This window comes from Malania oleifera, chromosome 11 (assembly GCF_029873635.1).
Source record: "Malania oleifera isolate guangnan ecotype guangnan chromosome 11, ASM2987363v1, whole genome shotgun sequence".
NCBI lineage: Eukaryota > Viridiplantae > Streptophyta > Magnoliopsida > Santalales > Ximeniaceae > Malania > Malania oleifera.
In genome coordinates, this window is record NC_080427.1 from 34,671,680 (window position 1) to 34,698,534 (window position 26,855).

General features: G+C 34.4%; 1 protein-coding gene and 1 pseudogene across 1 annotated transcript; both read left to right on the forward strand.

The window, feature by feature from the left end:
- Positions 1-4,253: 4,253 nt before the first annotated feature.
- Positions 4,254-7,467, forward strand: LOC131168203 (alpha carbonic anhydrase 4-like). The gene is made up of 7 exons (XM_058127487.1): positions 4,254-4,441; positions 5,249-5,466; positions 5,634-5,740; positions 6,034-6,136; positions 6,368-6,544; positions 6,620-6,673; positions 7,181-7,467. Exons 1-7 carry the CDS (start codon positions 4,351-4,353, stop codon positions 7,253-7,255), a joined length of 825 nt encoding a protein of 274 aa, XP_057983470.1. The 5' UTR covers positions 4,254-4,350; the 3' UTR covers positions 7,256-7,467.
- Positions 7,468-12,437: 4,970 nt separating this feature from the next.
- LOC131167463 (alpha carbonic anhydrase 4-like) lies at positions 12,438-26,300 on the forward strand (annotated as a pseudogene).
- Positions 26,301-26,855: the final 555 nt, after the last annotated feature.

Here is a 26,855-nt window from a genome sequence, read left to right on the forward strand (position 1 = left end):
TGCGATTAACACATTATCTTTATTGCTCTTTTAATTAAGTTACCAAATCTCCATGATATCGTTATTCAATTTAACAAAATACATAAATACACTTTATTCCTAGGAGAAGAAGCCAATCCAAGAATTAGAATATAACCTTGGAAAGGATATCTTCATGTGGATTTTTGAATTTAAAAATAAAATATGATTATAAAATTTCCCCTCATTAATATATTCATTATTCAAAGCTTTTGCTAATGGAGTCATCAGTGAGATTGGCATGCTTTATGCCTTGATTGATACAAAATCAATGCTTTCTCAATATGGATGGCAAGTGGGGTTCCCTTTGCTTGGAAAATTCCTCCCAATAAAATATATATTAATTTTTTTATTGGAAGTTATGCAATAAGAATTAATTCATCTTTCATTTCTTAGGAAGAGTTTGATCTTTTCTTTGTCTCAAATTCTTTTTTTTTTTAAAGAATAAAAGTTCAATTTAATGTGTTTGCAAATTAATTTTTTTGACATTCAAACTAACTTTTAACTTTTTTGGGAAAATTTTAAGGCTTAATTTATCCTCCTATGACTTTTTAAAATGATCTTTTAAAAAGAATCCGATGAAAATAAATTTTTTTTTATATTATTTTAAAAATATTTGGTCTCGTGTCAAAAAAGAATTGCTAGGAAAAAAAAAAGAAGATGGCTTTTAGTTTTTTTTTTTTTTTTATTACATAGGAACTCCAGCCACCAACAAACCTTTTGGATCCCTTGGTGCGACATCAAACCTATGGATTAGCGTCCTTCCCCTAGGTCTCGTTGATCAGGTAAAAGATGACTTTTAGTATTCGGTAAAAAGGTTGTAAAGTGTCTAAAAGTATTTAAAATGACTAAAATAGACATGTATTTTTAGAAAAAAATAATTAATGTATTGATAGTTTTGTAATATTTGAAAAAAAAAAAATTAAGTATAACAATGAAATTGAATAACTTTGGAGAAGAAGCAAACTTCTAGCTTTTAAAAGTTTCAAATCTATGACTTTTAAAAGACCGCCAAAAAAGCTAAAATCTGACTTATAGAAGTTGGAAAAATTATTTACCAAACACATGTGACCCACTTTTGCTATCGAAAAGGAGAAGTTGAGGCAAAAAGGAGGAACGAACTCACCCTAAAAGTTACAGATTTGAAACTTTTACAAGTTAAAAATTAACTTTTTCTTTAATTAATATTCTATTCCACAGTGGTCCTTAATTTTGTTTAACTATTGCAAAAACAATTAATACATTAATTGTATTTTCTGAAAAATTATATCCATTTTAGTTATTTTAAATATTTTTAGGTAATTTACAACTTCTTTACCGAACGATCAAAGTCTTTTTTTTTTTTCCTAGTAGCTCATTTTTTATAGGGGGATCAAATCAATATTTTTAAAATAATATCAATAAACTCCTTTTCATCAGCTCTTTTTCAAAAGCCACGGGAAGGCTAAACTAAGGCCTATGCATCCCAATATTTAAAATTTTCTAAATCTTTAAAATAATAATTAGCAGCAGCAGTAGTAGCAGAAACCTCATGTCATGCACGAGCAAAAATATATGATATCGAATTAACATATCAATTATATAACATTTTAAATACATAATAAATTTATTATAGAATTATGCTGCAAATACAAATCATTGTACTAAAATTATATATGAACTCTAGAATTATAGAACTTGCATGTGAGAGGTCTCAGGTTTGAATATTGAAAGGGATAAAAAGGGGTATTAAGAGATTTTTATATCTACTTATAAGATTTCTCAACATTATACAACGATAAAAAAAAAAAGGTGGTATGATTTAAATTCACCACATGCGATGCAAAATTACAATCAAATCCCCAATTTGTTAGAATTTTTTTAAAAAAAATCAACTAATAGATTTAATAATCCTTGAATTGTTAATATAAAGAAATGAGATTAATGCACCTTAATTTTGTAGATTTGCTCTTGCGTCCAAATGTTTTGTGTGCATAGAATTTGCAAAATGATTGATTTAATAATTGCATATTAAAAAATTAAACTCCTCCTAAAAGTGTAAAGTTAAAAATGTAATCGTCCTCGAAGTGACAAAAAATTTAATACTAATTTTACCCCTCATAATGTATTTTTATCAAATACAAATTTCACATGTGTTCAAACAACAAATTTAAATACTCTAAATCCTTTTTGACTTCACCCGATTGTTAAACCCCATCTTAATCAAATTTTACATCCTCTTCTTCCAACCTTTTATCTTCTCAAGGTAGTCACGAGTTCTTTCGATGTTACAGGTAATTACATGTATTTATAACCCAAAATTTCCTTTCAACTTCTCCTAATTAACAAAATCAATTCTTATGATATGACAATAGTACAAAAATATATTTTTTCAGCAGCACAAAATCGGCTTCACAAATATCAATCACACGAGACACACAATTTTACGTAGATGACCCTTTCAAATCAAAGGGTAAAAATCACGGGACTTGAGAGTCCACTAAAAGACATCATTATGATAAAAGTGTGGGTACAAGATCACAATTTTCAGTTATCACAATGAGTACATAACTCTCTTTTTAGCTAACAACAAAAGATCTTTAAATCAAAGAGGGAAAGTTGAGAATTTCACAAAAAAATGTGGTTAATGTTCAAACCCAATATATAATGCTATAATGCTTTTACGGCCCATCTAACCATTCAAAATCAGCATCTATGAGTCGGCTTCTATCTACTAACAAAATTAGCTCGATTGGACCACGATTGACCCTCCAATAGTCAATTAATCAAAATTGTACACTTGCAAAAACCTAAATTTTCTCAATGTGGTTACAGTTCAAACCCGATATCTAATGCTATAGTGCTTGTACGACCAATCCGACCGTTCAAAATCAGCATCTATGAATCCTCTATCTACTGACAAAAAATTAGCTCAATCGGACTACGGATGTCTCTCCAATCTTGGGTTGATTAAAACTACATACAATAGCAAAACCCCATATTTTCTCTTTTGCTTCTCTCTCTCTCTCTCTCTCTTTTCAAATGGAATTCGACATTACCAACCCTATTTTTTTTTTTTTTACCTAAATGAGATGTAAAAAACCTCTAAAAAAACCCAATAAAGAGCCCAAAGAAAGTGGGATAAAGGGTTGACTGGATTTCTCCACGTACGAGGGATACCCCCAAACTTAACAGATGGATGTATAAATTTGAAGAGACTCAATTCTAATTTCGAAATCGTGTTAGTTTGTGCTTCAATTTATGCAAATTGGGAAAAAAAAATTCTCCCCTTTTCTTTTATAAATCATATTAGTCATAAACACGAGAAAATATTGGGTATCAAATAGGTACCATATTTGCGTTTTAATTGATTTCTAACAAAACAATGATCATGTGGCATATATATTGTGAACTTCTTTATAGTTTACACATCACAAAAATTTTAGAAAGGAAATAAATAATTTGTAAAATTTTAGAGAGGAAAGAAATTCACACCATACCCAATATTTTACATAGGCATTAGTAATGACCATGCTTTTTGACTTTTATTACCATAATTAGTAGTAATAAAAAACTTCATTATGGATGTAAAAAATTAAAGAAAGTCATGCCTTGTTAATCATGAATAATTATAAGTGACATTTGTATTTGAAAAATTATGTAATTAAAAATTTATGAAAATAAATGGAGGTGCCGCCCTCTTTTAGTAAAAAAAAAGAACTAGTGTGGTGTCTTATACAAACCTCCCTTTTATACTTTGGAAAAAGATAAGTCTTTTAAGGTGAGGCCTGTGTCTTTTTGACAAATGTGTGTTTTATTTTTAAAACCTCGAAAGAAGTTTATGACATTTTTAAAATATGAAGAGCGATCTTTATCTTTTTCCAGTGTTTTTATTTTTCCGATAACTACTAATAACTATCCTAAAGTATCTTTATAATAATCTATGACTATTCCAAAAATATCCTTATACTCTTTAATTTTTTATAATTTTTTGAAATTTTAAAAATGCAAAGACGTGGAGCATGTGCATACCAAGAAATGAGAATGTAAATTAAAAATATATAAAGTTTTTTTTGAAAAATTAATTGAAAGGTAAATTGGTATGTTTTTTCAATCTTCTATTGAAGAAACAAAGAAGAAAAATAAATAAATCAGCAAACTTTTTTGCTTTTCCACGTCATTTTTGTCGAATGCCAGTAGGGTAACCAAACGGGCAGGCGCTAACGTAGCGCTCTGCCATAAAAGAATCCGTGTGGGAAGCAGGCCGGAGTACCTTGCCGGTGGAAACCTCTTCTTCTTCTTCTTCTTCTTCATCTTCTTCTTCTTCTTCTTATTCAAGTAAGGATCGTCGTCATGAATATCCACTGTGGGGCTCTCTCTCTCCTCCTCCTCCTCTCTGGGCCGCTCACCATCTGCAAAGCTTCTACTGATGACTCTGAAATCGGTATGCTCTCTTTCTCTCTCTCTCTCTCTCTCTCTCTCTCTCTCTCTGCATCCATATGATATTTTAGTCTGCATTTTATTTTATTTTTGTGTTCGTAGACATCTGGCCTGAGTCTGACATTGGCATTCTCTCATTTTTGAGTTTGGTTTTGTAACCCTCATGATATTTTAATCTGCTTGTGTGTGCGTGTGTGTGTTGTAGTTGCAAAAAGCATCTGGGTTGATTCAAAAATAAGATTCTCTTTTTTTGAGTTTGGTTTTTGGATCAAATCGTTGTTTGAGACAGACCAATTTTGAACTTTTAAATAATGCATCATTCAATCTCTGTCAGAAGAAAAAAAGACGAAAAATTTTTACCGATCAGGCATGGACAGGCACATCAGCACCTATTAACACTCCTTCACCCCAAAGATTTGTTTATTTATTTATTTATATTTAATTTTTTCCTGAACATTCAAATTCTGGTTCTTAAAAACTGTTTCTTGCTTGACAAACAAGAAAGAATTATTAATGTTCACTTGCTAAACAATTCATTGGATCCATTGCGCCCCTCAGCTTGCTATCCTTTTGCATTCCTCCGTTATTGATGCTTGAGAATGGAAGAGAAAGAACTTCTTCGCTTTTCAAGCTGCATTAATTAAGTTTTGTTCATTTTTCAGCCGTTAGAAATTAAAAATCAACTCACGAAGGTCTGGTCAAGTCTCAAATTTGACTTTATTTTCTCGTGACATCCTAAGATGCCATAATCTTTTAAATCTTTGTCTTCTAACATGTTTGTGTCTTTATCTAATGCTTTGTTTGTATGCAGATGATGAAACTCCATTTTCTTACACAGACGGAACCAAGTACGGACCAAAGAACTGGGGTGAACTTGATCCACATTGGCGAATTTGCAACCATGGAGAGATGCAGTCTCCCATTGATCTTCTTAACAGAAGAGTACAGGTTTTTCCAAATTTGGGAAAATTAAAAAGGAATTACAAAGCAGCTCCCGCTATCCTTAAAAACCGAGGACATGATATTGCAGTAAGCTCCTATTACATGTTCATAGTCTTTCGGATCTTACGAATTGATATTGAGCATGTAAATTGGTCTTGGTAACTTATATTTTCTTTATATGCCGTTGCAGGCTATGATCATTAGCTTGTCACTCTATCAATGATTTCACCGTGTGAAAATTGTTGCTTTGTTAGGTGGTATGGAAAGGAGACGCAGGAAAAATAAATATAAATGAGACCGATTACAAGCTAATACAATGCCATTGGCATTCACCAGCAGAGCACACTATCAATGGATCAAGGTTGGTTTGTTCGATTCTATCTTTTTCTCTCTCGGCTCTACTCTCAAGACACACATTTATGTGTGTTATATATTATATCCATATGCATAAATTGGCGGAAAAAGATTCATATAACCGACCCACTTAGTGGGATTAAGGCTTGATTTTGTTGTTGTTGTTGTTTATGTATTATATCCATATAGGTTCTAGAAATATAATTTCTTCCTCATAGAAAACAAGTATTAAACTACTAATTTCAATACGAACATTTAAAATAGCTTCTATATTAATTTCACTTTCAAATTTTGTTGCAGATACAAAATGGAGTTGCACCTTGTTCATGAGAGTTCTGATGGGAAAATAGCTGCTGTTGGAATTGTTTACAAATATGGCCGACCCGATCAATTTCTCACAAGGGTATTGCGATTTTTGAATTGTATTGTATTGTATTGCGTTCATTTATTCATCATATGCACATAATAAGAAACATATTAGATCTTATTAAAAGAATTGGAAATGATAGACAGTAAACTCATTCTAAACAGTCAAAGGGAGAGAAAGAACATGCATAGTTTATGTATGGGAGCACATGAATCATAGTTATGGTACAGCTAATTTCATTTCTAATCCCTTTATTTTCTCTGGCAGATGTTTCACCATATAAGGTCAATTAGCGATGTGAATTCTGTGGGGAAAGAAGAAAAGAATTTGGGGATTGTTAACCCTGGTGATATTAAGTTTGGGAGCAGAAAGTATTATCGGTATTTGGGTTCCCTTACGATTCCTCCCTGCACTGAAGGTGTTGTTTGGACAATTTCAAAGAAGGTTGGAGGCTTTTTCCTTTCTTTATGCCATTGGTACCCTTCAGACTTCACTGATAGACCCTTTTGCTTTTTGTAGGTGAGGACTGTTTCAAGGGAACAAGTGAGGCTCTTGAGGGAAGCAGTTCATGATGTAAGTGTTCTTAAAGTAATTTCAATAGAAATAATTTCAATTCATGACGCAAAATTAGTTTTAGGTTGATCTTCTAAAATTTGGCAAAGCATTCTTGAGGACGAAGTTGGAAAACTATCTTGTATTTGGGAGTAGAGATTTCGAGTCTTGAATTTGAATTTGTGTGGATTTGGACAAAATACAATATAAAGTTATATTAAAATTCTTCCAAATTCATACAAATTTAAATCCAAACCATGCTACCAAGCGCTACCTTAATGTTCATACTTCAATTAGATTGTTTGGTATCGATTTAGAAATCTATGGAATCGCTTTTCTCTATAGTCCCCCATGGTGAGCACTTAACATCGTATGATAATAGTACTGCTTCTAAAGTTGATGATACATTTTTCTTGCGTTTGGAAACTCTGGTTTGGACTAAACTCAAATTCAAGTTTTGAACTTCAATCTCCCAAACACAACTTCATGTTCATTTACATGTGAGTTAAATTGTGTCCACATTTTCAGGGATATGAAGCAAATTCAAGGCCAACTCAACAAATTGGTGACAGACGTATTTGGTTATATACTCCAAAAGGGTGAATGGAGGCTATTGCTTGAAATGGGAGTGTTCTCATTCTTTGTATGTGTTCGACTAGATCTAATAAATCGGCCTAGGGCCTAAATAAAATGGAATGAGGAAAGAAGTCATAGTACATAAAAAGCAATGGGACTTTTATTTACAGCCGTTTAGATTAAAGATTTTATTTAGGAAAAAGAAAAGGAAATAAAAAGAAAGTTTATTTTTCGTTGCATTGTGTATTTTTTATGTTCCTTCTCATTTTTCCTTGATAACCAAAAAAGAAAAAAAGAAAAAATAGATTCTTTTGAATTTTTTTTAAATTTTTTTCCCAAGTTTCATTGGTCTAAAGGAATTGAAATAAACCATAAATTATTTAGGTAAAAAATTGCTAATCATTTTGATGAATCGTTGCAAAGTGATTTAAGGTTAAGTTAAAAATTATAAAATGTAAATATAGCAACACAAAAAATTAAGAGCCTAGTGGAAAATATTTTTATTTTCATTTATAGATATGCCAAGCAAAACTAACCAACCGTAGGAGAGATAGAGCCCAGGTAAAAGATTTTCGAGAGTTCTCTAATGAAAGCATTTTTTCTTTGAATGAGCTAGGTTTTTTAGTTTTGTGTGCAATATTTATTTATGCATTGTAATTTGGTTAAAATTTGTAAGAAACTATATTCCTATTCAAGACTTGAAAATCACTGATTATAGAATGATGCCTAATAACTTTTCTAAAGTTTGCATGATTCAAATCTTTATATTTTTTATATTGTCGCAATGTGTGGATCGGGGGTCTAATGCTTCAACCCCATAATGGCAAGTGATGAGATATTTTATGTCATTTAGATTCTTTAGAGTCACCACTAATATGTTATTTTTTAATTACTATCCATTAATTGATTTTTAAACTAATTTTAAGGTCAAGAAATTAGTAATCTACATCTACTCTTACCAGAGTCAAGTTCAAAAGTACAGTTATGTAAGGGGAAGGTAGTAGCACCCCCTACAAATCCATTTTTATGAATAATACCTAATTAACGTAAGTGTAACGACCTCGATTCGCCACGTGGGCCAAAGTGTTACTTTATTGTCGTCTGTGTTCCTATTATCTTGTTCATCATATATAAAACACATATATGCAGTAGAAATAAAATACAAAATCCTCAAATTATATTACCAGAGTTCTAACTATCTTTATACACAAATATATCTATTTTCACATAATTACATCCCATAAAATTAAATAAAAATAAAATCTCTATCCACACACTACCTACATAAAATTTACACCACTAGCCCGGCTCCTCTAGCCTGCTAGACTCGATCTGTAGAATTTCTTGAAAAGACAGTTTGTAAAGTAGAGGTGACGCACAACTCAATAAAGGAAAGACTAAGTTAATGTCAGTGTATGACCAACATGCATTTAGTGTACAGAAAATAACCAGTTCACTGAGTAGATAAACACATTTATGAAAATATTCTTATTTTACACTCTCACACACAATTAGCCGAGGATACGGAAGATTACCCACTCATACAAGTAGCTTTCCTCTACTCTAATACTATTATTGCTACTAAGGCACTTGCTTTTCTCAGAAAGCCCTAGAAATTATCTTATTAATTATTTGTATTCACATAAATTAACAGTATAAGACACTCTCTATGACAAACACGCCATTTACTTCCCCCATGACATGGGGGAAAACATTGATCATATTCTTTCTTTAGGTGAGGTGGCTTTAGAAGTTTGGCGTCGGGCTAGTGTGGCGTTGGGGATTGCTTTCCAACGATCTCTTCCTTGGAAAAACAAAATGGCAATTTGGTTTCACTATGCTAAAAAATCGTCTATTAAAGGTATTTTAATCGGGCTAATTCCATGTTTGATTATGTGGTGCCTCGGAATCGAAGATGTAAAGCGAGAATGGAAAGAGTTTATCAAAGTGCAGATCAGATGTGGAGAAGTGTGCGATTCTGGGTTAGTTTTATTGTTGAGAGCACCAATTCTTTTCAAACATTGAAGAAGTCGGACATTAAGATTTTGAATGGGCTTCAAATTAAGCATCAGGGAGGTTGCGACAGGCTTGGAAAAATTATTTCGTGGGTTAAACCTCCAGTAGGGTGGATAAAACTTAATTGTGATGGGAGTTGTAGGGGCAATCCAGGTACTTCAGGAGGTGGAGGAATTATTCAGGATTGCCATGGCATGGTAAAAGCGATTTTTTCAAGTTATTTTGGCAATGGTACGAATAATAGTGCGGAATTAAAAGCAATCAGAGAAGGAATTCGTTTGTGTAAACGTTTGCATTATGTTAATGTAATTATTAAAAGTGACTCGCAAATTGTAGTTGATTGGTTTCGGAAAGATAGATGTACTTTGTGGTATCTTTGGAAATTTTGGGAGGAGCTCGTGGCAGAGTTAGAATGAGTGAATGTCATGGTGATGCATCAATATAGGGAAGGCAATAGTGTGGCTGATTTTCTTGCTAAAGAAGGAGAAATCGAAAACAATGTAATCTACAAAGAACAACACCTTCAACCACGTTATCTGAAAGGTATCCTTCGGATGGATAGGTAGGGTCTCGTTTCCGTTCGTCGTTAGTTCAACTCTAGAGTTTCGTTTGGTGTATTTTGTTTTGATTTTGGTTGTTTTTATTTTTTTTATCTCCTTTGTTAGTTATGTTTATTTTTGTTTGTCCTAGTTTGGTTGGTTTGTTTTAAATTGTAACCACGGTATTTCTCCGTCAAAAGTGAGGGTATATTAATAAATAAATGGAGGTGCCACCCTCTTTTACTAAAATATATATATATATATATATATATATATATATATATATATATATATATATGCAAGCATTCAAGATTACTGCATAAATTGGCGGAAAATGATTCATATAGCCGACCCCACTTAGTGGGACTAAGGCTTGGTTTTGTTGTTGTTGTTGTTGTTTAATCTTAACATATAAAAAATGATCAAAAGAATTTTAGATGATAATCCATGTCATTACCCTTTCTCCAAAAAGGTACCATATTAGGGTGTGCAATGTCCACACTGATAAGCCCTAAGGATTTCCCAATCGTTTTCGATGTGGGATAAATGCACCATGGCTACCCTATGGTGTTTGACGATACACGTTGTCTACACCTTCTGGGTGCCTAGCGTGCCACCCTGCCTACCCTCCTAGGCACTTGGTTTGACATTCTCCCCACCCAATTCGACAACAACCTCGTCGTCAATGGCCACCCTGCATACCCCCTTAGGCCCTTGGCGTGAGTTAAATCAAGCGAGGTTGGCTCTGATACCACTTTGTCATGGGGCCATTACCCTCTCCCCAAATGACTCATCCTGAAAGTCAATAAAATTTCAAAAATAATTCCATGTGAGATAATTGTGTGATCGAATTTGTATTTATTTTTTTCCATCTTATCATAGAGCAGCAGTTAAATTTTTTTTTAAAGATTCACATTATGTTGAATATTAAACTTGATGAGGCTATGTTTAGCCAGTAGTGTAGCAGATTCCAATTCTCTGGGAAAGTTTGGTGAGATGAAGAAGAAATCAACTTAAGAAGTACGTGGACACATTTCAAAATTTGCAGCCACCTCCACCAACTTCAGCCAATTCTGTTGAAATTGATCTTCACCTACCATCATCATCCATTGCTATATATATGAAGATATGTGTGTGTGTAATGTATGTGGTCTAGAAAAGGAAGAGTAACCAGTGAGAAGAATAAATTCTGTATATTGAGTATTCTGTGTATTTTCCATATTATTATTGAAATCAAAGAGTGTTAGTGTGCAATTGAGTGTTAACTCACTGAGTTCAATCACAACCAGTGATTAAGTAAGTTTCCCCCACCCATCAATGGTATCAAAGCGCCAAGGTTTGCCAAAATTCGTGAAACAGAGGCGAACAAAGAGGAATTTCAACTTATTTTTTTTTAGATTTGAAGTTGCTCGAAATCAATTTTTGAGCATACCATTGCGTAGAACGCGTTGAGACGAGTCCATAGGTGAAAACCACATCTTAAACGGAGTCTGTAGGCCTCCCCACGTGCTCACACGCGCCGACAGCTGATACTGCATTATCGGCACGCACTGCACGTGCCGACGTGAGTGTTGACCAACAAGGTCATGCGCCTAACGTGTTGGCACACATCTTCTTCACTCGACTGACGTGACCCGTCCCGAAAACCCGCAACCCGATTCGCGACCCAGCCCAGAAACCAGCAACCTGGACCAAAGACCCGTGAGAACAACTCTACCCGCGTCCATATCTACAGATCGTCACGACACGCGGCTTGTCCAAAAGGCGCCACGTGGCCTAATGGTGTTAACTAAGGTCGTTTATCTACCATTAAGAAAAACCGGCTGGCACAAACCGGTCTAGAATGTTTTTTTAGTCGGTTCAGTGTTATTTAGACCGATTATTTGCTTCCTAAAATCAGTTCCTAAAGATTTTTAACCTTATGAACACGCCGATGGCATTAGATTTTCCAAAATCCATCCCCATTATTCTATTTTGATATATATCAAACTCGATGGCGAACGGTGCTGCACAAGCGGTCATTCCAAAGTTGACAAAAGACAACTATGACAACTGGTGCATTCAAATGAGAGCTCTACTAGGTGTTCCGGATGTCATGGACATCGTTGAAGATGGGTACTAAGAAGCCCCATCAAAAGAATTCAAAATGTCTATGTCTAAAACTCAAGGAAAGACCCTTCGCGTCGATCGAAAAAGGGATTGCAAAGCCAAGTCCATAATCTACCAGGGCCTTGATGAGGCCACCTTTGAAATCATCACCTTAGTTTGCTATACTCTCCACTGGACATAAAAAGGAGCTGACAAAATGAAGAGGACGCCTCCAAGTTCTATGAGGTGAATTTGAATCCTTGCAAATGAAGTCATCTGAGTCCATTGTCGAGTACTATACTCCGGTAATGGTTGTCTATAACCAGTTGAACAGAAAGGGAGAGAATCCATAGACATAAGGGTATGTGAGAAAATTTTGCGATCTTTGGATCCAAAATTTGACTACATAGCCGTTACACTAGAAGAAACGAAAGATTTGGAGACCATGTCTATAGAAGAACTTGTAAGATCTTTGCAAGCTCACAAGAAGAAGGTGAACAGAAAAAGTGACGGTAAGTCATTGCAACAAATCCTACATTCAAAACTATCTTTGACTAATGGGAGACATGACCAAGGGGGGATGTCGCACCGAGGACAAGCGCAAGGTCGAGGATCTCGTGGAAGAGGATCTAGATATACTGAATCCAAAGGAGGAGGCTGAGGCGGACAAAGAGGATGTGGACAATATATGTCTAATAAACAGTACCTAATTAGCCAAATATTCTATGTGAAACTAGTCGATCAAGACTCAGATTTTTTCTTTGTTTTATTCAATTACCAAACCATTAAATATTGGATAGCTCTGTAAAAGATAGAAACTACCCTCACCTAAGGATCCCCAAAGGCATGCGAAGACACAACCCAAAACTCCCCTATTAGGATTAATTACTCAATGAGTTTTCTTTAGATTAAATGTATGATTTACATGATCTTTAAATATTAAGAGGCCTTGCAAAAGACCCAAACTCCCTTCACCTCTAATTCTTAAAGGCATGTGAAGATATAACCCTCAAGATCAAAGGAAAGTTCATTATGAAAACTCATTTCAAAATGACACCTCAATGCATGCAAGAATACAAGAGGTACACAAGCAAATAAGCTAAGTAACATATAAGTAAATTAGACAATCAAAACATACAAGCTAAAAAATGCACTCATAGAATATACATGCAAAATATACATGAAAATTATATATATAAATCAAAGTGTCTAATAGAATCACCAACGAACAAGTCACACAATGATTATGTTAGATTTTCCACCCCTCAAGGAATGGTTAAGGACCATATAACCTCGTTTCATTGAATTCCTTCTCATAGGGTGTGCGCACACACAAGCGCACACATGCATAAAGGAAACAGTCGCACACTCATGCATCATGCAAAATCATACAATGAAAACCACAAAAAAGTCAAAAAGTACTGAAAAATGTTAAAACAAGCAAAATAGGTCATTAAAATTTCCTTTAATTTTCTCTTTTTTTTTTTTTTGTATTTTTCTATAGTTTGTAAAGATTTTGAAAGAATTTTCTTAAATTTTCTTCATCCTTATGATTTTTTATTTCTATTTTTTCCCTTTTTTGAATTTAAAAACTCTGAAAAATCTTGTTAATTTTTTTTAATAATTTTTTATGATTTTACTATAATTGTTGCTATTTTTTATGAATTTTTAATAATTTTTATGAGTTATTGTAAATAAAAATATATTTTTTGAAAAATAAATAAAAGAGGACCGGTTCAACCCAGTCAAACTAGTCAAGTCGATCAAACTGATTGGACTAATTGATGAATTGGGGGTTTGGTCAAACCAATCAAAATATCCACCTAGACCCGTGGGTACCAGGGATATAACAGAATATATAGCAAAAACTTAAGCAGCAGAAAACATATAATCATATACATCTCATCATAACATGCATTACAACACCAGAGTTACTACAATCACTATATCTCAGTATATATATCGCAAAAATCAGATTTAGGGACATTCTCCACAAAATCTAACTGTCCCTACAAAAACTTACCCTTCAAAAAGGGCAGATAAACAATACTATATCAGTAGGGCTTTTCCCGCTCTCCTATCTAGGGCTCCTGAAAAGTTATTAAGATTTAGGGGTGAGACACCTCTCAGTAAGGGAAATAAACTAATACTAGTGTGTGGCAACATGAGTATTCTGTGTTGTACATATACCATACATAACATATTCGATAACTGTTTTGTCAAATCTCGGAAAACATGTATATATCAAATCATGGCAGAACATATTACATTTTCATAAACATATCTCGTCACATATAGTAATAATAACATAAAAACAATCCTGGTAGGTTAGCTGGTTGTTGTCATGTATTACCCCCACATGACTGGGTTGTGTGGCCCGAAGGCGGGACCTGACAATGGTTGGCCGACCATTGCCAAGTCAAACATACAGTCTGTAAGTCCGATGGGCCTGCCCGACCTGGCCCGTACACCAGGGGCGATCACACACACTTCTTAAAAGCCACATCGACCATCTAATCTCACACCACTTCGTACAGCAGCGTTAACACAAATATCATGATCACGAAGATCATGGACACATAGCAACAGTACCGTGCAAGTGCTAGCTTAAACCAAACCAATCAGGTTCTGATATCATATACATATACTAAAATCGTGATACATGGATATCTCATATCATTAATTTTCACATTAATCATATCATTTTGCATATATACGTATATCATGAAAATCATCGGCCCGTACGGCGGTATTACACATTTTATCATAGCTCGGCCCGTACGCCGGCAAATCATAGCACAACCCGTATGCTGGCAAATCACGGTCACATAACACAACCCTTACGCCGGCAAATCATAGCACAGCCTGTATGCTAGCAAATCACATCCACATAGCACGGCCCTTATGTCGGCAAATCACACAAAAAGCTCGGCCCGTAAGCCGGTTTTCCATCATAAAAATCCATATCCACATTCCCAGAAAATAGTATTTCATAACTTTTTACTCATGCCACACAAATGGATTTTCACATATTCCACATATGATCATTTTCACAGTATTTTGCAAATATAAATCATATATATAAATATATTTATTTTTATGAAACCAGATGCTATATATACATATACATGCATTTTCTCAAAACAAAACTAACTTAGTTTATCCTCTTACCCGACTCCTGAAAAGCCCCTAAGAAAATCTGTCCCGCACGCAGGGTTCCCCACTCAATACCCTAGAAACAACATTGCCCAGAATTAAAGTTCAATATTTCTAAGCATATAACACTTTTTACAACTATTACAAATCCAAATATTGAGTAAAAAGCCTTACCCTGGATTTGGAATGGTTTCCACCTCACTTTCACCAACGATCTGCTCCGGCAGATTTGGAGAGAACTTCCCCAGGAGCGTCATGATGACTTCGGATTGTCGATCCGGCGAAGATCTGGCTCGAAATCGACGAAAAAAAGAGAGAGAATCGAAGAGGAGAGAGAGAGAGAGAGAAGGAAACTTGCTTAATAGTGAAGATAAAATCTGGATTTTTCTATTTATAGACAGGAGATTTCATCGATGAGCCACGTCATTCGTTGACAAATCCTTCAGTAATTTCATCGATGAAATTCAGTCCTCGTTAAAAAAATTCAGTCTTCGTTGACGAATTTTCTTAAGCCTTCGTCGACGAATACAAGGGATTCGTCGACGAAGCCCTGATGATCCCCTTTTTATTTTTCCTTCCACAATGCAATGTCGCCTGTAAAAATCCCAAAAAGATAAATAAAAGATTGGCGGATTGATTTCAAAAAAAAAAAAAAATTTTAAAAAATTTTTTTAAAAAAAATTAAATTAAAAAATTAAAAAAAAATATTAATTAATTAATTAATCAGATTTTAAAAGAAAAAGAAAAAAAATAATTAATTAAAATTTATTTTTATTTTATTAATAAAATATATTATTATTAATATTAATTAAATATATTATTATTATTATTATTATTATTATAATCACCTGAAGCTTCAAAGAAGCTTCAGGTGACTTCTCAAATATGATTCACGCCCCCCCCACCTTTCTTCTTCTCCATTCTGTTCTTTTCTTTTCTTTTCTTTTCTTTCTCTGTAACTCTCTGAGCTCTCTCTCTCTCTCCTCTCATTCTCTCTCCCTCTCTCCTCGATTTTGCGACGAATTTTCGCCCGATCGAAAATCCGAAGATACCACTGGACTCCATTCGCTGCTGCCGTCATTTCTACTAGAGCGGATCGATGGTAGGAGCGGCGTAGGCATATTCCCTAGGGTAAGCCATTTCCCCCTTTTTCTTTAATTTCTTGCAAAATATAAGCCCAATTGACGAACGGACACCACCACGAGAATCTAGGGATGATTCTCTACAAGTCTAGTGGGACGGAATTCTCTTGGGGGTGTTGGGCCAAAACTCCAAATTTGGGGTGCGGCGATTATTAAGGGGCTTATTTTTAATTAATTAGCATTAATTTAGAAATGCCAAAATATTAAGCATCTGCGACTGAAATAGGATTTCTGAAATTTAGGGCTCGGGTGAGCGCTGCGGGTGTAATTTTGGGACCCGCAGGCAAAATTTGAAAAATTAAGTAGGGATATTAAATAATAGTTTAAATATTAATTTGAGGTATATGGAGCCTAAGGAAGGCTAGATGAGTATTATTTTGGAGAAATAGATTAATAAATTTGGGGAAAAATGTAAATTGCAGGAATTAGATTTCGGGCGCCAAGGGCGTGAAATTTTGGGTTCTAAGGAATTTCTCAATAGTCAGGTAAGGGAATAAACTAAAGCAGTAATTTTTCATACAAATTATTATTGATTATGAGTAAATTTATTTTCAGAAAAGCATATGTTATATTGTGTATTACGCATGAAATGTACGATTGGGAAAAATACTGCTATGATGATTAAAATGTATATGTATGTATGAGATGTAAATAATTCACATTTTTAGAATATGAAGTATGACTTTTAACAGCATATGTGTGGCATGAATATTATTTTATGTGAAATGTATTATGATGTGAAAGATTTTACGAACCAAGCATTTATGGAAATATGAGTTATGTTGTGATAAATGATGTATTTTCAGTATATATATATACCTGAAACAATTTTGGCGCGAGGCCATATATTTATGTTATCGGCACGAGGCCGTATCTATGTTTTTGGCGTGAGGCCATGTATTTATGTTATCGGCACGAGGCCGTATTTATGCTATCGGCACGAGGCCGTAATTATATTATTGGCGCGAGGCCATATTTACTATGATTTTGGCGCGAGGCCATAAGTATGATTTCGGCGCGAGGCCGTATCTATGTTTTCGGCACGAGGCCGTAATGATGTTATATATGATAATGTATTATATGTTTTCATAACCAGGATGTTAGTTTAGTTCAGACCAGGAGCTCGGTACCGTAGCTATGGGTTCATTTTGGCACGAGGCCTTATTAGTGCTACCGTCCCACGAGGGGATGGGAGATGGATAGTCGATGTGGCTTTCAGTAGAGTGTGGACGTCCACCTGGCAGTCCGGACCAGGGTGTGGCGGGCTCATCGTACTTACAGACATATTTGATTCGGCAGTGGTCGGCCAGCCATTGTCGGGTCCTGCCTTCGGGCTGCACAACCCGTCATGGGGGGTAATACATGACACCAGCTAGCTAGTCATCCTGGGTTTGTTTTCAGTACTACAGTTATAACAGATGATTTTATGTGTGATATGATTTGTTAACAGATGTGAAAATATATGTTTACCCAGTACGATATGATTATGTTTATAGAATTATGAAATGTACTGTATACGTACAAATGCATTAAATATTCATGTTGCCACACAACTGTATTTAGTTTATTTTCCCTTACTGAGAAGTGTCTCACCCCCAATATTATTACATTTTTCAGGAGTCCCTAAGAGACCGGCGGGTCAAGGCCGCCGTTGAGATTAGTGAGATTACCCCGTGAGGAGGGTAAGATTTTGTACTAGGGTTAGAATTATTTTGTGTTTGACCCTAGAGATATTTGGATGTATATGAGGATGTATAGTAATACAGTAACATAATGTTATAGAAAGCTCTGGTATTATGTTTTATGATTGGATGTTTGAGATTTTTATGTTTACTGCTGCTAGGTTTTTCGCTGTGTTTGACAGGTGTCCCCGCTACCCACGGGTTCGGGTTAACCATTTTATTTATTATGTGATATTTTATGTTAAGAAATTGAGGGACGTTACATCGTCGACTGCCTCCTTCTGTTTCTGGTTTCCATTTCCCTTCCTTCTTATTATTTAAATCTCATTATTATTCGGGTCGTTACAGTGACCCATTTATAAATGGGTCAACTTGAACCTGACCCAATTAATAACACATTAGCTAGATTCAAGTTGAGTGCCCGTCAGGTCACATGTTTAGCTTTTTATAAAAAGATATTAAACTCTCTATATATGTATAAATTATGATATTTGATGCATATATGATGTATCATATATTTTTTATAAAATATAGAAATAAAATACAAGTTATACAACTACATTTTTTGAAATATTTAGAAAAAAAATTATAAATAGGTTGTAAGTGCTACTATTAAAATTTCAAAGCACTTTTTCAAAAAAAAAAAAAAGGAGAAAAATAAAATAAATAATAAATAAGTGTCATGAACTCACAAATGTTAAGTTATTAATGAGAAAGAGTGTTGTTTTAAAAAAAAAAAAACTTAACTCTTATTTATTGAAATTTTAAAGAAAAAATTAAAATAAATATATTATACATTTCTTAACGGGTAGTTAATGGGTACTCATTTATAACCGATTTATTAATTGGGTACGCTTGGGTTTATGATTTATTCATCCATTTGTACGTAAATGGGGACAATTCGAACCCAACCCATGAAGTCTCAACCATTTATGATCCGATCAAACTTGACTGATTTTGCCACACCTATACCAAATATGAGAATATTATGAGTATTAAAATGTATCCATTGTCACTACATATCTTTAATCAAATATAGAATGGAAATAATTATCCTATTCCTAGTTAAACTCAATTCCATTTTCCATTTCATTTTGTTCACATTCCTATTATGTTCTTCCTACCAAATAGAGTATTAAAAACTTAATTATAATAAATAAAAAGATTTCTTGTGTTTGTGTGTTTCATGCACCGACAAAATTAAATATGAAAAAAAAATATCTTAGCATAAGGCGAACCCATTGTATACTTAATAATTTCTCAAAAAACTTCTATAAAATCCATTTAAGGAGGAGGGTGCATGGCACGACTCGCCAGTGGCCCCTTTACTTCAATCCTTTCTCAGTCATTGTCTCTCTCTCTCCTCCTCCTCATCTCTCTTCTTCTCTCTCCACCCTCCATCTGCTCAGCTTCTACTCACTCTGAAGTAGGTATGCTCTCTCTCTCTCTCTCTCTCTCTCTCTCTCTCTCTCTCTCTTATTTTGCAATGTATTTAATCTATTTAATGTTGCTTTCAAGATAACCCATATGATAAGTTAATCTGCATTTTAGTTTTTTATTGTTTGATTTTTTGGATCATCAATAAATTCAGCTTGAGACTATTAGGACTAGAGGAGCCCATGGGTAGACTTGATACACATGAGTGAACACCAACTTGACCTAAAAGCTTAAGCCTATTGGGTCTTGAGTCCAACCATGTATATAAGCCCCCATCATCCACTTTAATTTTCCAATATGGGGCAAGCTCACAAGTGGAATTCTCAACAATCTCCCCCTCACTTGCGAGTTCCAACTGCTCCCCCTTGAATGAAAATTGTCTCCCTTCTGGGAGTAAGCCCAATTCTCCAACAGCTGCTCAAGTGGGTCTTACCACTAACATCTTACATGCTTCAGATTGTATTCCACGTGCTTTCGAACCAACCTTACCTCTCACGTCTTAACCCTATTCAGATCCATCCTCAGCCTAGATGAACCTTATTGGCTTCGTCCACACACTTGGTCCTCCAACTGTTAGCACGTCAGGAGAATTAGCTTCACGTTTCGACTTTTTACGATATCGCTTACCCAGACTTACAAACCGTCGGCTCTGATACCACTTGTTAGGGCCAGAGGAGCCCATGGGAGAGCTTGATACACATGTGTGAACACCAACTTGACCCAAAAGTTTAAGCTTATTGGGTCTTGGGTCCAACCATGTATATAAGTCTCCATCATCCACTCTAATTTTCCAATATGGGAAAAGCTCACAAGTGAAATTCTCAATAGAGACAAACTCAATCTCAACTTTGAACTAGTTAAGGCATCATTCAATCTCTGTTAGAGAAAACAAAAATGTACAAACACATTGGCTGAAGTGTTTGCACGTCCATAATCTTTTGACTTCCTTTAGATTACTGCTTTAATGTGATTTTTCAATGTTTAAATTGTTCGAATGCAGAGGATGAAAGTTCATTTTCTTATATGGATGGAAGTGGCAAAGGACCAGAGAGATGCGGTGAGATTGATCCACATTGGCGAGTGTGTAATGATGGAGAGATGCAATCTCCCATTGATCTCTTTAACACAAGGGTACATGTTTTTCCTAACTTGGGAAAATTAAAAAGGGATTACAGCGCAGCTCCAGCAGTAATAAAAAATTAAGGACATGATATTGCAGTAAGCTCCCATATATCATGTCTGTGCTTCGTTTTACTACTTGTTCATAATTTTTTTTTTGTTTTGAAATAATGGTATTCATGATACTTCCGACACTTGATTAATTGATTGGAATAATAGGTTTCCTTCCTTTACCTTTCTCCGCTTAAAGTATTCAAATCAGAAATTGAAACCCTCAAGACTCGAATCTTAATATTAATTTAATAAGAAGAGCATTTAGTTTATTACTTAAACAATCTTTGAGGACTCATCTATTATGGTCACTCGCTCATATTGTTCATTATAAACCTAGCTACTTCATCTAAAATTTATTAACTTCAACACAATCAATGTGTGCATATATGAACCCCAATTAAATTTGGTCGTGTGGGTGAATAATTAAACAAAGATCATAAATATTTGATCATTATCTACGCCAATGTTTTTATTTTATGCATTAATGGTCTATATGAAGATGCAACACAAGGGATGAAATCTTCATAATTAATATTAATCTTGTAAATTGGTGTTGATAACTTATATATTTTTGTATGCTACCGTGTGTTGCAAACTAAAATCATATGTCATTTTATGGATAATTTTGTCGTTTAAAATTGTTGCTTTGTTAGGTGGTGTGGAAAGGAGATGCAGGAAAAATAAATATAAATGGGACAAATTACAAACTAATACAGTGTCATTGGCATTCACCTGTAGAGCACATTGTCAATGGAACAAGGTTTGTCTGTTTGATTCTCTCTCTCTCTCTCTCTCTCTCTCTCTCTTTTCTCTTTCTTTTTCTGCATCTCTCATCGTATAACTATGCACACACAGAAAAATTGAATAAAAAAACTAGGGGAAAAAAAAAAGCAACACAAAAATTCACTTGCTTTCAACCATCTCATCAATGGAACTATCTTAGGGTTTCAACCTTTAGCTACAAGACTGCGGATATGTAGCTCTTACATAAAAATCCCAAAATGCTCTCATATAACAATATAATTACACCATGTCCTTGTTTAGAGGCCCTTCAGGCTTCGTCGCCCTTTGCACAAAACCTCCAACTTCCCTCTTTGGCAGAAAGCAATGGATGAGGAACTATAGGCACTTGAAAACACTCATACTTGGGATGTAACGCCCCAACCTGGGTCCGCCAGGGAGCACTACATCTCTCCTCCTCCACCTGGACCAGACAACAGGGGGGCGAGCCTTATCAGACTAATGACTGGTCCCACAAACCAACACGTGTCCTTTTCAGTGTGTTTTGTCCTCACTCACACACTTCCTAAGAAACTTCTCAGGTGGTCACCCATCTCAACATTGCTCCAAGGCAAGCACTCTTAACTGTGAAGTTCTTATGGGAAAGCTCCCGAAAAGAAAGGTGCACCTTGTTGATATGAGTAATAACATCTAATCTTTTAAGTCTTTCTTCCATGGGGTATCACATTCTCCCCCACTTATAGAGCGTAACGTCCTCGTTGCGAACCCACATTTCCAAATCCAGGCGATGTGAATCTCATCACACTTCCGGCTGGGTGTTGGCTCTGATACCATTTGTAACGCCCCAACTTGGGTCTGCCAGGGAGCACTACGTCTCTCCTCCTCCACCTAGACCAGACAACAGGGGGGGCGAGCCTTATCAGACTAATGACAGGCCCCACAAACCAACACGTGTCCTTTTCAGTGTCTTTTGTCCTCACTCACACACTTCTTGAGAAAACTTCCCAAGTGGTCACCCATTCCAATATTGCTCCAAGGCAAGCACGCTTAACCGTAAAGTTCTTATGAGAAAACTTTCGAAAAGAAAGGTGCACCTTGTTGATATGAGTAGTAACATCTAATCTTTTAAGTCTTTCATCCATGGGGTATCACATGGGATCTCGTGGACTTGCCAACTGGCAAACATGCTCTGGGATGCGAGTGGGTTTACAAAATCAAAACTCACTATAATTACACTATGTCCTTGTTTAGAGGCCCTTCAGGCTCTGTCGCCCTTTGCACAAAACCTCCAGCTTATAACAAACTTTAAGTGAATAAATTATTCTAAATTTGAGTTGTAACCCAACATATATAAATATAATTGTTGGCCTTACAAGGCTTAAAATCTTGTTATCTTGTTTTGATGCTAACAAACAAGTGAAATTTAATGTATTTGTGTGAGTAATGATATTTCAGGGTTCATATATGTGAAAGTAAGGTCTAAGTACCCACAAGGATCAAATATGATGGAAGCAAGGTCAAAGTACTCACAACGATCAAATGAAGTTTAAATGAGCCAAGACATGAATTACTTGTTGAAGAACATGAGGACATGAATAAGTTGTTGAAAGCCAAGGCATATTAAAGTCAAAAGATCCAAAGAAAGGCAAAGTAAGAAAGCTTAAAGAATATGGAAGCTTGAAGAAAAGATGGATTCAATCCAAGGACAAAGCATGAAGACTCAAGAACTTAGAATGTTAATATTTTATAAGTCTCATGTAAGTGTTTTAATGTTTAAAATATCGTTTGAAATATTTTGAAACTCTTAGGTTAACTTCTTAGACCTAAATACTTTTTAAAATACCTGAATAATATTTTTATAAGGTCAAAAATTATTTTAAAAAAGTTAGAATCATTTTTGGAATAAAGAGCACCAAAAAGAGTTTTTTTTTCCAAATGCTGTCAATTTTTATACAGCCGCATTGAGGTGAATTTGTCTCTATTAAACACTCATTATTTTAAAGAGTGGTAAACATGAAAGTTGTAGGATTTTCTCTTAGCTTTCTTTTGACACCAAGAACACCTAATTTTAAGTTATACAAAAAAAGTTATGGTCAAAACACTGAAATGGGGTCACTACTGTCAGACATTTAAAAACTGTTCAACGGACAAATTTTTAAAATTCTAATGTTTTAAATTATAGCCGTTTGAACCTTAAATATTCTAATAAATAGAGAAATTCTTTAAGAAAACTTTTGCAAGTTTGAAAGCCTATAAATACATGGTTTTTCAAAACAAATAAAAATTAAAAGAATTGAAAAATCTGTTTTGAGGAGCTGAAAGTACTCTTGTTCTTCCTAAATTCTCTTGCTCACTCATTGAAAAATTCTTTTGCTGAGAATTCTGAAGTGCTGATCCTTCTTCCTTTGAATTCCTACTGCTAATCCTCTTCTAAGAAGGATATTGGTGAATTCTACACTTGAGTTTCATTCTATTTCCTATTGATATTTTATATTGAAGTATATAATACTGAAATTGTACTAACTTGCTCTTTGAGAGAGTATACTCATACGCAGATTTTATCTTGTGTTTCTTGTAGTTCATTGACATTCTAAGGTGTTTGGATCGTTGGCTAAGTAAGGGGATATTGCTTAAAGAGGCGGACTCTAGTCTATGTAAGGAGTGACCGAACGAGAGAATATCGTTTGGAGAAGGTAGGCTCTAGCCTTAACCAAGGAATGTTGTAATCGGTTTTGTTCCACCCATCAACAGAACAGGTTTAGTGAATCCTTTGGTGGTTTGCCAAAGGTGAGGACGTAGGCTAGGTATAAGCCGAATCTCGTAAAAATCTCCGTCTCACTCTCTCTTTCCCTATTCTTTATTTTCAGTACATATTTAAATTGCGTGGATGATTTAAATTGAAAATCAAATATACTACGCATGTTTGGAAATCAAGTAAACTTAAAGATTAATTTTGATTTGGGTTGCGGAAACCGAAAGGGAGTACGTTGGTGAAACCATATTTTGCGGAAACCATACGGGAGTACGTTTCTTGGTTAAACACTCAAAGATAAATTAACTAAAAGTTTATTTGAGTTTTGAATATTTGGAAAGAGAGATTGAATGTTGTATTGAACATCATATTAAGCAAATCCATATATACAAGGCTTGATTAAAATTTATATCTAGGGCTGACTACAAAAGCTTTATTGTGTTTCTGAAAGGATTGTTGAATATTAAATTACATTCTTCACAAGGTTTTCAAATTCATAATCATGGGGCTTATATAAACAAACAAACAATCTCAAGATCTTATATTACCAAAGTGCTGAATACCTTATATCTTGGTTTGGTTGTTTGATGTTTAACTTGTACTTGACAAATAAATTGATTGTTTGGTTTGAAGATTGTGTTTAATTGATTGGTTGTTTAATTGTGTTATTGATTGGATAAAAGAACTAAGTTCTTGTGTAATTGGTGAAATTAAACAAACAAGTTAAAGAATTGGTTAAGTGTTTAAAGAAGTTAAGGATTCTTAAAAGAAATTAAAAGAGATTTTTAAAAACCAATTCACCCCCCCCCCTCTTGGGAAGCTATTCCTAATTTCAATAATTATTTTTTACATTCATATTTTATTTTATTGCAGATACAATATGGAGCTCAACCTTGTTCATAAGAGCTCCGATGAGAAAATAGCTATTGTTGGAATTATCTACAAATATGGTCGACCCAATCATTTTATTAAAGGGGTATTGAGATGGTTTATTTTGAGTTGTATTGCATTAAATTTGTTTATTCGATTATAGACATGTACATAATGAGAAACACACACACAAACACACACACACACATATACACATAAGCAAAGCATTTAAGCATATATAATTATTGTTAGGGGTGTAAGTGAGTCAAATTTACTTGCAAGCTATTTGGACTCGACTCATCCTCTAATTCAACTTGACTTGGCTCTACTCGAGTTCGAGCTACTCGAATATTTTACCAAGTCGAGTTCAAGCTCAGTAATAATACTCGAGTCCAGTTTCCAATTTATAATCGAATCGAACTTGAGTTTTATGAACTTATAGGCGAGTCGAGTTTGAGTTTTACAATTATGTAATCGATTAGATTCAAGTCGAGTTTCGAGCTTAACATTTTCGAAGCCAATCGAGTTCAAGTATTTTACTATGTCGAATCAATTCGACTCGAATACACCTCTAGTTATTGTAAGTTGAGTACATTAATCCTTACTAAGGAACAATAATATTTTTTTTCTTAATCCTTTTATTTTCTTTCGCAGATGATTCATCACATGTATTCAATCAGCAATGAGAATTTCGTAGCAAAAGAAGAAAATGACCTGAGTATCGTAAACCCTGGGGATATTAGGTTTGGGAGCAGAAAATATTATCAATATATTAGTGCTCTTACAATTCCCCCATGCACTGAAGGTGTTGTTTGGACAATAGTAAAAAAGGTTGGAGGCTTTGCCCCTTGTTCATGCCATTGATATCCTTCAGACCACACTAACAAACCCTTTGCTTTTTGTAGGTGAGGACTGTTTCAAGGGAACAAGTGAGGCTATTAAGAGAAGCTGTTCATGATGTAAGTGTTTCCCCAAGTAATTTCAATATTAATAATTTCATAATGAAATTATTTTTAGATTAATCTTTGACGATTGGCTAATAAGTTGCATTCTTTAGGAAGTTGGAAACTTCTTCCGAGTGATTAATGTTCATGTTTCAACTAGATTGTTGAGTGCTCACATTGAACTTATATAAACTATAAAATCGCTTTCGCCATTATTTGCCCACGCCAAGTTTTAAAATCAAATAATAAAAGTATTTTTGAACTCGATGATATATTTTTTTTTGTGTTTGGAAACTTGGAGTTTGAACCTAGAATTGGATTTATGTACATTTGGCAAAATATATTGTATATTGAATTTCTTAAAAATTAATTAACATGAATTTCAAGTTTCAAAGACTGAAGTCTCAAACACGACATTGTCGCCATTTAATTCTAAGTTAAATTATGCTCGTTTACCACTTTTCAGGGATATGAAGCAAATGCAAGGCCAACTCAACAAGTGGGCGATAGACCAATTTTGTTATACTCCTAAAGGGAATTAAGCTATTGTCTAGGTTTTCTCTTTGGTCGGTCTTTTTTTTTTTTTTTTTTGCCTTTGTTTTTTAAGTTTGGGGTAGCCAAATATCTGTCTTATGTTGGAAGAAATATACTTGTAACCAAGTACCATCCTTATCAATAAGCTTGATAGTGTTCATTTAAATGAAAAACTAGAATTGTAATTTTGATTAGATGATTTGAGATTTTTCTTTTGTCATGATTTTGTATTAAAGCTTTTGACTTGTGATTTAGATAATTATTATTATTATTTTTTTTTGTTAACAGTTTAAATTAGAAATGGAAGTGCGCTCAAATTCTTAGGATGAACTGCACAAATTATGTTGGCGGGGGCATAAAAGACATGAAAGGGCAAGAATAAGCCATAGTAAAGCAAAAGAAGTAATAAGGGGCATTACAAATGCATATCAAAATCAACTTGATGTTTTTTGTTAGTGGGAAGTAAGCACCATATATATCACCGAGCTAAGAAAATTGGCTAACCAACCTTACCACAATCAAAAAATTCATCAAAATAATATACCAACGAAAA